At 35.3% G+C, this 13,273-nt stretch overlaps 1 protein-coding gene across 1 annotated transcript; it reads left to right on the top strand.

Moving 5' to 3' along the window:
* Positions 1-374: 374 nt before the first annotated feature.
* On the top strand, positions 375-1,423 carry LOC138338390 (uncharacterized). Its single transcript, XM_069289347.1, has 2 exons — positions 375-636; positions 1,152-1,423. The coding sequence occupies exons 1-2, from the start codon at positions 375-377 to the stop codon at positions 1,421-1,423; spliced, it is 534 nt and encodes a 177-aa protein (XP_069145448.1).
* The last annotated feature ends 11,850 nt before the right edge of the window (positions 1,424-13,273 follow it).

A 13,273-nucleotide genomic window follows, 5' to 3' on the forward strand; every position in this document is an offset into this window, starting at 1 on the left:
TCCATGTCTGCTTCTTGGGGGTAGCTCTGGGCGTGACAAAACTTGGAATCAGAGCACAATGTTTAAGTGTCCTAGGATGTCTCAAAAACCGTACTAAGTAGAGTCCTTTTCATGGGTGTGAAGTGCACGACATATAATGAGAGGGAGGCTATGAAGTGTTTTAGGAAAAACTTCACTCTCTTGTTACTCTTATCATGCGTGAAGTATGATCTTATTCAATTCTAACTTGACATTCTACATTTCAAATCATCCTTCTTTGTAGAGCTAATATTGGGAGTGTGAATGCCTGGAATGCAAGCGTAGCTCCTTTAGTCCTAGATCAAAAAGTCTCCAATGTTGAGTTCATAAATGCCATGCAGATGTAAGCTCAGAGTATGACTAACCAGCACAATCGGGTTCATGCTGATGTGAATAAAAATGGTAGATCATTAGCAACAAGGGTCGGTGACTTTATTAGGATGAATCCACTCGAGTTCTTAGGATCACAGACTAATGAGGATCCTCAGATTTTCTTTGATGAGGTCAAAAAGATCTTTGAGGTAATGAAAGTCATTGGGAATGGTCGGGTGGAGTTAGAATCATACCAATTGGAGGATGTTTCTCATATCTTGTACACTCAGTGGAGGAAGAATAGGGGTAAAAATGCGGCCCCTATCAATTGAGATTGCTATAGTGAGACTTTTCTCGACAGGTTATTTCCAATAGAGTTGAGAGAGTCAAAGGCTCAAGAATTCATGAACTTGAGGCAAGGTAATATCATAGTCCAAGAGTATGGGCTGAAGTTTAACTAACTCTTCAGGCATGCGCCTGACATGGTTGTTGACTCCAAGGCTCAGATGAATAATTTTTTGTATGGATTGTGATATTTGGTGAAAACTAAGTGCAGAAATGCGATGTTACTTGGAGATATGAACATCTGTAGACTTATGACTCATTCTCAGCAGGTTGGGGGTGATAAGTTTAGGGAATAGGCTAAGGAAAATAAGAAGTCTAGAACTGGGAACTATGACTATTTTCTTTAGAAATCGGGTGGTGGAAATCGCTCATAGGGTAAGCAAAAGTTTTTAGCTCTAGCTGTGTTCCATCCTCCAAGAACAGGTATGACTAGAAGGGTAGAATACCAGGCTCTAAATCTCATGGAAGTGTTTCAGGAACCAAGACTTACCCCACTTGCCGTAAATGTGGTAAGAAACATCCGGGGGAGTGTCTTGCAGGAAAAGATGGATGTTTTGGGTGCGGTCAGTCTGGTCACAGGTTGAGGGATGGTCCTTCTAAACAAGTTCAAGGAGGTGGTAATGGTAGAGCTCAGACTACAATATCAGTAGCACCAGTAAGTCGCCCAACTCAAAAGGGTAACTCATCTGGTAGAGGTGGCGATCAGCACCCGGTTAGCTTATATGCTCTTCAGGCTCGCCAGGATTAGGAAGGTTCTTTTGATGTAGTCACCGGTACGTTACATGTCTTTGACCTTGATGTTTATGCATTGATAGATCCAGGGGATACTCTTGCTTTTGTGACTCCTTACATATAAGTCTAATTCAATGTTAGTCCAAAATTTAACCTAGTGCTCTGATACCAACTTTGTCACGACTGGAATCTAGACCCCAGATGAGACCGGCATCGTTGACCTCTCAAAGGTCGCAGACAAGCCTACATATATCATTCTTACTTCTTCAAGGTTAATTTTAGCGGAAAATTTGAAGTTTTTATTTTCTTATTTCATGATAAACATTTTGAACTTAATGTCATAGGTGTTAACAACTCAACCATCTAATATAGGGATAATCAAATGAAAGAAACAATTCATAATTGCATTAAAAGTATTTTTGCCAAAACCGCAACAATACAAAGTTTGAAATAAAAGTGGAAAGAAACACTAATGGAACTTGATCCACGATATAAAGCCTACATCTAAGCTAGATAACAATAGTAGACAGCCTTGAAAGCATGAGGGCCAACCAAGTCCGGATGAAATCTCACGTCCGGATAGCTGCAACGTTGTACAATGAGATCTAACGTCCACATGTGCCTGCACCTAAAAGTAAATATTTCAATGGAATTAGTACACGTGTACTAAGTATGGGTATATGCAAGCACACACCAAGGACATGCATGAGAAAGAATAGTTCTTTTCTAACAACATGATTTAAGAAAAGTCAAGGCAGTGGACTTTCCGAATTTTGATCAGGGAAGTCAATGGACCTGTCAAATTTGGATTTGGAAAGCCATACCATGGGTGTAACATGCATCATCAAACATATCATTTTGCAACATCACATAACATATTTCACATATCATATCACATAGTTCAAATCATTCTTTCATATGCCATGAGACCTTGGGATAATGGACTTGACGTTAGGACTTACCAAAATGAGGGCTCAACATATGGGACCTCAACTAGGGATCCTTTTTTAGCTAACACAGAGTCTGCCTCATTCATTCACACGTACTTCATTTTTCATTCTTTTATATACTAGTAAAATCACCAGTCATACCTGGGATGCAGCTTAAGACTCTCATCGGGTTTGCTGTGCAATGAAAAGGAATAACCTAGCGTTATTACATTAAGTCTAGCTCACCTTTTGATTATCCTATCCTTATACCTTTGGTATCGTTCATTTCATTATGTGCATCATTTGAGGCTGGCCTCTTTCATTCTTTGGGAACTTTTACTTTAACTTACATAAATCATGTGAGCATCATGAAATCTAGTATCGGCTCCACACTGAAAAAAGGTGGAATTAACGGCCAAAGTGACCCAAAACATCGTAGCATTTATAGGAGATTGAACACCGCTAGTTCCCTATATTGATAGTATAGCTGAAAGACTAGGAGATATAAAAAGACTGATACCCGTCATGACATACAATCTCATCTCAAGAGAGTTACGTGAACCTCGATCCTTCCTGAAAGAGGGCATCACCGCTTATAGCTAGTCTATCAGTGCTTAGTATAAAGTTTCATTTCATTCAAATCATACGTCATGGAAGTTGGCTTCTAGTATGAGGAAATCATAGATGAATAGATGATTTCTCATCTCATCATTAGTATTAAGTGTGTTAATCTCAATATTTTCATTAGAGTGTTCATAGAGACTTATCTCTTCATTAACTTTACACTCTCATAGGTGAGTACGTTTTGGTAACATTTACTTAGGCTCATTTGAGATTTCTCCAATCTTTTACATTATCCTCATATCATGTGGTCACCACGTTCATTAACATTAACACATTTGCTCGTCATAATTACTCACCCTTTTTTACGTGAATGTTCATTTCATCATATGTCAATGCACTTTGCCATTTAGTGTGTTTCACACTCTTATTTAACCCTTCTAGGGTTTCATCATTTAATTGTCCATTTCATAATTTCATTACATAAATCTTAGGTTCACTTATTTTTAATCGTATGCTAGAATTATGGGTCTATACATACAAGCCATGTGGCTTCATTCATAGTTTGTTAAGTGACTCATATCTTCTTAAGATTATGTATATGCATCTTGTATGTATGTCAAGATCTCGATTTTGATCTAAATAGGTGGCATTATTCTTGAACATTTAATTCACGTATGAGTTATTTATCAATATGGAATTTGGTCAAGGGAACCCAACTTCGAACCCCTTGGACAATACTTACATTTTTCCTTGACTTTATTTTTAATCTTCAAGATATTAGAAGCCTATATTGAGCCCCAACATAACATTCTATCTTTATTTGTCCCTTTGGATTCTCCTCTTATTTGACCAAAGGGTTGTTGGATCGAACCCCCTTAACCCCTTCGTATGTTTCATTTAAATTTTGTATTGTCCAATTCGCCTAGACAAGGAGGTTGTCAGATCGAACACCCACAACCTCTTTTTATTTTTTCCTCATTTCGCTGGAATTGGGAGGTTGTGGGTTCGAACCTCCATAGCCTCCTTAATTAATTGTTATTTAACATTTGCCTTAACTATGCATAGGAAGTAAGGTTGTGGGATCGAGCCCCCACAAACTCCCTTTATTTTCTTATTTAATTCTCCCATTCTCCTTTCCAGCCTTGAGGCCGTGGGTTTGATTTCCACGCCTCACATTTCTTTTCTTTTAATTTTACTTCCCTTCCTTCACTGCCTGGAGGTCGTGGGTTTGATTCCCATGCCTTCCATTTTTATTTATTTAAATTGTTACTCTCTCCTTACTCGCCTGCACACCCCATTTAGAATCCCCCAACCCCTTTTTTCTTTAATTTTTTTTACTTGTAAAATTAGTTATTATATGGGTGAGGTCACAGGTTCGAAAACTTGGTGGCCTCACCCCTTTAAAAGAAATTAAATTTCCAGATTACCATTCTACACATTAGCCTAAATGAAACTTGTAGTTTTTGCTGGAAAATTAGTCATTTTATTAGCTTATATTCACAAATATATCCACTTGAAAACTTAGGAAGTTCATGAATCATTTAACACCTTTTTGGGGTGTAATTCATGCATCCGTTTACACATTCTTAGGTGTAGATTCATTGTTGTTTTAGCTGCACTTTCAACTTAAATCAGTCACATACACCTCGTATGAACATTACAAATTACACTTTTTATGTACATTAATTTTAGCCATCAAACTAACCACTTTAAGACTTCAAAACGGATAGAAACAACAAAATACATGTACATATTGCACCACATCATTCTCGGTTGACATCATTCAACATGCTTGCTATTTTTAAACCCAAAATCACAAAGAACATCATAATTCTCACTTAACTACCAGCAATCATACCAACAACATGATTTCTAACCTAATTTAGATTGAAAACGGAAGGATACTAGGGATAAGGAGTTCAACTTTCCAGCGGACAACCCTAGTTTCATACGTTGACTTTTGTATAAATAAATTCCTCTTGGAGAAAGGATTACGAGGGAGAAAACCCATACCTGTTGTTGGTGTTGTTCAAAACTCAAGTTGCTGCCCAGAATCACTCTCTAAAACTCATGCCCAAGCCAATTTTTTAACACAAAGTTTTTGACGGAAGGACTCCTCCCTTAGCCTAACGTTTTTTGTAATGTTTGAATAAGCTTTTTAACGTGAAAGTTCTTCAAGAGTTAAGAAAGATTAGTTGCTGATCAGTTCTTGTATTTTTCCTGCAGAGAGAACGTGAAAGAGTGGAGAAAATGTGAGAGAGATAAGCGTTAGAGAGAGTTAAATCAGTCATTAATTAATAATTTATTAAATTAATTTCCAAATAAAAAATCACATTAAATCATTGCTCCCACCTAAGTTCGAATCCGCGTGGAGCAAGACTTACTTCAAGAGCCCCATTTCGTCACTCTCTACCCAATTTTCCCTTTACCTTATTAAATAATTAATTAATTATTTAGGGTACTTACTATATTACCCTTAGCCTGTAAAAAGGCCATTTTACCCCTAGATCCTCCAAACTTACGATTTCCTCTTTTTAAGTCTGGTAAAGACTTCTTTGAGTAAATCTTCGTATTCGAGAGCCCTACATGGTTGTACCCAACCTTTTCAAGCTAAACTAACTCCCCAAGTTAGCTGGTTTGGCTGTAGTAAGAATTATGAGGTATGGTTCTACGCGCATCAATACGTGTGAACCCTGGTCTAATCATAGGCATTCTTGACACATTAAGCATTTCTTATCTTCTTCAATTTTAGGGTTGTTACAATATTGATATGCTAGTTATGCATTCAAATTCATGAGATAAGGTATGAAGCATGCTGGAACTCACTCTTAATGTGTAATGCTTAGATTTATAATGAAATATTTTGTGTCTCCTTAAAATGAAAATGATTACTCTCTTGAAAACTATGTGACTTTTATGATTAGAAAAACGTGATTGTTGGCTAACTCTTGGAAAGGGAAGGCGTGATTAGCTAGTGTCCTTGTGAGTTCCTATGATTTGTGTTATTTTTACCAAATGATGCTGACTGTGAAGGCTATTTCTATGTTACAAATTGACATTTTGTGAAATGACTTCCGATTTACTGTGATGTGCTTGGTGTGACCTACCATTTTGACTTCACTAGGAAGAAAACATGAGAATGCCTTGGTTTAAATATTAAGAAATTCACATGTTACAGTAAAGATGACTTTGTGCATTTGTTTGGGTATGAACTCAAGAGATATGTAAGTGCGTTGAGGAGAAGGACATTCCTCCATCAAAACATCTAAACATGGTATGTTTGAGTATGACCCTCATAGCACTAGGTCTACCTAATAAGAATTCATTTTCATTCTAATTAAATCAAGTCTATGTGCATTGAAGTATGAGTGCTTAAATTGCTTTTGAGTAATGTTGGAATCTGCCTTTGTGTAACCTTACATGATGAGCTCTTAAATAAAATAAAGTGTAATAATCATGTCATGATTAGGAGAAGGATGTTTTTCCTATGAACATGATAAGAGCCTATATGTTTGATGCATTAAAGAGTGAGTGAATAAAAGTTTTGCTTGCTTGTATGCATTTAGTGACAAATGGTTTGAGTGTGGTTCTTTTAATTTTGGTGTGTTTACTTCTATATGATGATGTTATTACTGTTGTGAGATGACCTATGGTTCATTGAAGTCCTTGTTGTGATTAAAGTTTTCTAAGTGTTATTCGAGGACGAATGTTCCCAAGTAGGGGATATTGTAAGACCCCCAAAATGAATTAGGGTGTATATATACTGAGTTGTGCCTATAAGATTTTTAACATATTAATACAGTGCTTTAAAGTATTCTTGGGTTATTTGAAGTCCTTTGGATGTCAAACGTCAATAGATTACCAAGATGTTCGACGACTAGTCACCTAAGGGGCCTTATATGTTTTTATGTGCTTATGTGTGTGTAATAATATTATAAAATCCTTAAATGAGTAATAATGATGTTTATAATTATTATATAGAGTTTCATGAAGTTTTGAGGTCAAACATTTAAGACGTTCGAAAGTTAGCCCTCAAGACATTCAAGTGTATCTTGAGTGTAACGTGCATGTTTTGAGGTTTTTTACGTGTTCATTTTGGGATAAACTTGCATGGAAGGTATTAAAATGTTAAGGTTTATATTTATATTGAAAACATCCGATTACGACCTCCCAAGGGCCCTGCAAGGCCCACAAGAAGGACCCAAAGGCTGCCATTACACTGCCTTGGCAGTGTCAATCGACTGAACCAAATGACATCCCGTTTGTTGACAAACAGACCATTGGTGGTGAATTCTTGAATGGTCACTTAGCCTGGATAAGGCTCAGCCAAAATACATCGTAATACCCATTCGACGGAAGCCACATACGTTTCGTCGATGGACCCATTTGGCGTCGATTGTGGCCGTTGGTGCATGCTGTGTCAAGCTGGCTGTGCACTGTTTCATTAAAGAGGTGAATGGAAAATTTACCCCATGCGCTAAAATGACCATACATTGTTTATTTCATGATTTTTGGGTGTATTTAAGTTATCAAAAACTTTATCAACCCATTCCCAATCCGATTCACACAAATTAGACTTTCCCTCCAAAACCAATTTTCTCTAGAAACCTCCATTGAAGGTGAAGCTCAAAAGCATCTTGGAGTTTGGATTCCAATGGATCCCTCATCAATTTTTAGAGGTATTCTTACAAATTAAGGAATTGTGATCTTTCATCTCTAGATATCATTCCATCTAGAGAGTTAATCTCAAAGTTATCAAAGAGATTTTATGATCAAACTTTCAATCTTTAATCTAGCCATGGGTACTTTCTCAAAAAAAATTCAAGGTCTTAACATGATGAATTTATTATAATGTATTGGTTTTAAGGTAAAATTCAATCCAATTGCATTGTGAACCCATGTCCCTTCACAAACTCTATTTAGCCTTTGCATGGGAATTGGGATCATGGCCTGTTATTGGTGGATTTTTTACTCTATTACGCTGAATTGATCATGTCTACTGTCATTTAAGTATTTTGATGATTAATTGTTTATAGATTATCCATCTGGATCAGAATATGAAGATTTGAATAAGACTAGCCTATGTTCTCTTATGTGTTTACAGTTATCTCAATTTTAGGACATTTGTATAGGATTTAAATTATTCAAAGATCATTGTAACAACTGCCTTAAGTTAATATTACAGATGAATTGTGGGTATAAATACTTGATTATATAATAAAAGAAGGTTCGTATGAATTGGTCTAGGTTCTTCTAGTCTATTGATCGATATAGTAATGTATATGTTGTGATCTATGTTCTAGGGTGGATGATGTTCTATCTTCTTAGCTACTTCCTTACATATATATTATTTATAAAATATTATTGATGAACAAGACTAGGGAGATTGGTTGATAATCTATAACTTTCTACTTTCTATTATATATGTGATGTATTATATTAGATTGTAGTATGATCTTGTAGCGACTTGTATATGGTTTCTTTCATGGTTAAATGTATAATTATCTAATTCCCTATAATTTATGGATGATGAAAAAAGATTATTGATCAATGATGATCAAATGATTGATGGATTGGTAAGAATGGCTCCTCCACTCTACTTTTTTATATTATTGTAGTTTATGAAGCCTTGTATGACATTGTGTGGTATGGTCAACTTATGGTGGCGGTGTTAATTTATTTTCATTATATATGTGTTGACTATTTTGAAGGAAATTTGATAAATACATGAGTTTGTGGTTATGTTGATTACGCTATGTGATGCTTATGCCTACTAGCCTATTTTAGTTGTTATCTAGGTTGTATGACTATTGTATTAGCATGTCAATGGTTATGTTAAGATCATGTGTAGTTGCTGCCATTAATGAAATGTTATGAATTGATGATCCCTACTCATGTACCCCTATATGAAGGTGTGAATAGCTAATGTTGGGAGTCTTAAAGTGGAATATGAAGTTAGCTTGTCTCCTATGCTAAATTGTGTTGCGTGGTTTATGCTTGCTTGTGCATTTTTGTCCTATGAGGGTGGCTGCCTCAATGTTTTATTGATAGCCATTATGTGACCATATTGACCAATATACACACACCCTCACTCTACATGCATGCTCACAAGTAGTATACTATCATTGTGATAAAAGATTGTTCTCATATTCTGTATTGTCTACTACTATGCTTGTTATGCTTATGTTTATGAAAGTGTGATATGTGTTTCCTTAACTATGATGAATTGATAGGTGTACTAGTATGGTCAAGGGTATGGGACCTTTTCTAGACTTTGCACATTTGTACCTTCATAGGATAGTTCCTATGTTTGGTTTCTATGTACATGGATATGAATGTATGGACAAGTTATGAACATATCTTATGTGCTATGATCTGAAGAATGTGGTATGATGAAGTGTGATTATACCTAGTGTCTAAATGTGTTTATATAAAAGCATGGCTCATATAGTTACACTTGTACACTTATGCATGAATGACGTAAAATATGAACATGTGTGGTCTAAAGGTGTTACTTTAAAGGTTTGTTCACATGTGCATACACACAGATGTATAAAACTACATTCAATAGAGGAGCCTTGAAAGGTGTGCTCAAGTGTATCCTAAACTAGATGGGTGCTTACATATGCTATATCCATGTGAAAGGTTTTCTCACATGATATAGGTTGATGAAAGGACATCTCATCTATAACCTATGAGCTAAGCATATGGGGAGTGAATCTCCTAAAGCATATGTTTTATAAAGTAATCTAATAAAGGCTTTTAAAAAAAAGGAACTTAGCTTAGCACCGAGTAAACTTGAAGTGAGGGGTGTCCCTTCCCATTGTAGAAGGTAGGCATAAAGAGGGTTTCCAAAAGTGTATAATCATAAAGCCCATTTGGAATAAAGAGACTTTTCACATGTACCTCCATGTTCCATAACTATGTTTCCACCATAGGATACTAGCTAGTGGATCTACTTAGAATGCTATGTCATGTTTAGTTCTACTTTGGCTGGTAGACCATCTTTTTTCGATTTGGGGTTACATGACACTAGATTCTATGTTTAGCATTACATGATCTATGTCGGTTAAGGCTATAGTTTCCCTAAAGTTAATGGAGAATGGAAGTAAAGTAAGGACCCTAATTAGGATAACTTAATGGTAGTTGCTTAGTGTAGGTTGGGTATGGGAGTTCACCTATGCATTCCACAAGTGACTCTTTAGGGAAGTTCTAGGAATGTGTTCTAATGAATATATTTATGTTTGTGGTTCTCTTACATGGAATTATATTAGTGTCTATATGATGATATGATATACATGATATGAAGTTCTAATATAACTATGTGACTAAGGTCCTATATTGAAGTTTATCTGGTTTATTATAGCATTGTATTTGATCATCAAGGATTGTTAAGTTATGTGGTCTCATGATAGGTCTATTAAGTATATGTGGGGTTTCTGGGCTTCACATTTTTATTGCACTAGTAGATTTAGATTGGGAGTGTGAGTAAGGTTTCATAATGTGTTAGGTGAAGTGAAGTTAGTATATGTGCAAGTTGATAATACATACTGTAAAGTCATTAAGGTCTTGGATTAAATGTTTCTTTGATGTATTCTACTTCTATGATGATATGTGATGACTTCTATAGAATGTATGTATGATTCCTTGTGGAATTAAGGTAATGAATTCCACCAAGGTAATGCATTGCACCAAGCATCACTAGAGGGTTACTTGGGAGGTTAATGAGTTAAAAGAAGTACTTGAATGTTAAAGGAAAATGATGTGATTTTATATGATGCTTGGCCTTTGAATATGTCTATATGAAATATGTGAATGATAGAAATGCTATTGTATAAAGGTTTTATTAAGATTTACTCAAAAAGGCATGAAGTATGATTTTAAGAAAATGTCCCTTTTCAATGCATGTTTTTACATAGTTGTCATACTTAGTGCATTATTGTACTAACTTCATTCTTCTATAATTTTTACACAAAGTGTAGGTTATGGATGCTTAAGAGAGGCTTTTAATGGTGAGGAGCTTGATATGTGATTCCCAAGCTCAAGGAAAATGGTCCTTAAGTTCCAAGGATTTCTTATTTATGGTTTACTGTAAGTCTTTCATTATTGTACTTTTGTATTATGTTATAAGGGTCGTGTCCCTAAAGTAATCTTATGATGTTGACTCTAGGATTGAAAAAAGAGACTAGAGTCTTTAACTATGTGTGATGATATTTTATATATATATATATATGAAGTAATGTTCTAGCATATGATGTTCTAAGAATGTTTTAAATTTTCAGCTAAATTTACCTATGACAATGCGATGAATGATAACGATGGGCTTGTATAAGACCTCTGAGAGGTCAAGTATGCCATGTTACTTCTAGGTGGTTCTCATAGAATGTGACAATTTATGTAGAAGAGGAATGAACGACGGAGAGAAATTACACAACCATGAGTTATTTCAAGTGATTTTTCAACAAAGTTTTGTTAGAGGTTTTGAAATAGTGAAGATTTCTATAATGTTTGACTGTCGAATTTTAGTTCAATAGCATGAAAACATGATAGATGTAGATTTTCAACTTATTACAATGTTTGGCTAAAACCCTCTTCTTAGGGTTTTGATTATGTGACCAATTATTCAGTTCTGTGAATTGGGTGTTTTTGATTTAAAAATAATGGTGTTAATTTAAAATGTCTCTGCTGCTGCATTTTAAAGTCATCTTAAATGAATAGTATATCAGTTTGAGTGTATTGTGCTTTCTCGAGACAGAATTTCAGAGCTGAAGTAGCAAGTTTAGTATCCTTAGTAGTCAGTTTCCATAATTTTAACTTGTGAGAGTGAAATATGGAATAAATCCAGTATATCTATCTTTAGAGAGTAGATTTGATGATTGAAAGGGTGGGCATCTTCCATCTTGCGTTGATATTCGGGAGAATTAAAAAAGATAAGGTAATTGTTCGAGAGAAAATTTCTTTACATATAATCCTACCTACCCACGACAATTTATGCAATTGTAGAAACCATTTTGATCAACTAAGTTGAGTTCAATAATTATTTGTTCAATTCCCCATTCATTACCTCACTATTTGATCGTTTTGAGTGAAGTGTTGAATGGATTAATAATTATAACCAGAAATTTAAAGTTAAATAAAAAAGGTGCATTAAACGGTTAGTTGAAAAGGTTTTTGTTATTATTTTATAGTTGAGTTAGAATGAAAAGCTACTCTCTGTTGGATCGACCCCAACTCATTTAGTTGGATTATTACACTGAATAGCAACTATTGAGACCTAGACTTGATGCAATGTTTTTGAAACGTTAACCAAAATTGCACCGATACCGGGGAGTAGCATGACTTTAAACTGTTTGAATATTTGATTTGCAAATTTGCAGGATGTAGTTGAATTGGCTTAGGCTGCATTGTTTAGTTTTTGTTGGGATACATAAACTAAAAAGAATATGAGTGAAGAAGAGGTGAAAGGTAGTCAAGCAGGTCATAGGGACAATATCGATGATATGTATACTGTTTACAACCCATATCATGCTGGTGAAATGGGTGTTATTTGCTTACCACATGATGATGGGAATGAAACATTTGAAGTCACTAGCACAATTCTAGATCTCCTCCGAATGAGGGGCATATATCAAGGGCTACACCATGAAAACCCGCATGAAAATGAATGAAATTTTATAGTGGTATGCAGCTCATTTTCATTGAAGGATATGTCTCAAATGAAAACTCATTTCAGTTATTTCCATTATCTCTAATAGGGGAGGCTAGAAAGTCGTTTGCCGAGCTACAGAACAATTCAAACACATCATCGAGCGAGCTGATTATAGCTTGTAATGCAGGATTCTTTTCCCTCCAAGGATGATAAAACATAGATAGGGGATTTAAGGGTTCAATCAAAGTGAATGTAAACCTATCCATGAAATGTGGGTGAGATTAAAGAAAACCATAATTAAATGCCCAATTCACGGGCTACCAAAGGAATTGCTACTCCAATATTGTTATTGAGTCTTAATTCGGTTAACAATGGAATGGTTGAGTAATTGGTATGACGGAAAATCATGTTGTAATCTTTATAAGTTTCTTCATTTTATCTCGATGAAATGACAAAAATAAATCAATCTTGGTACACTCAAGAGGATCAAGTCTCTCCATTTTAATTTGGAATGGAACAAGAAGAGACTAGCAAGGGAAGAGAAAGGGATGTAAGCATCAAGAAAATGTTGACCAAGATGGATCCATGACCAGAACATATTATTGAAAATGTAGGACAAATAAAAAGGATAAGTCGAGTGTTTAGATTTTTGGAGGTTTCTTCTTTGGTTTATTCAAAAACAGGGTAGAATCATTGTTAGAACTCTAAAAGATAAGAGAGGGGT

The sequence above is a fragment of the Solanum lycopersicum genome, chromosome 9 (assembly GCF_036512215.1).
Source record: "Solanum lycopersicum chromosome 9, SLM_r2.1".
NCBI lineage: Eukaryota > Viridiplantae > Streptophyta > Magnoliopsida > Solanales > Solanaceae > Solanum > Solanum lycopersicum.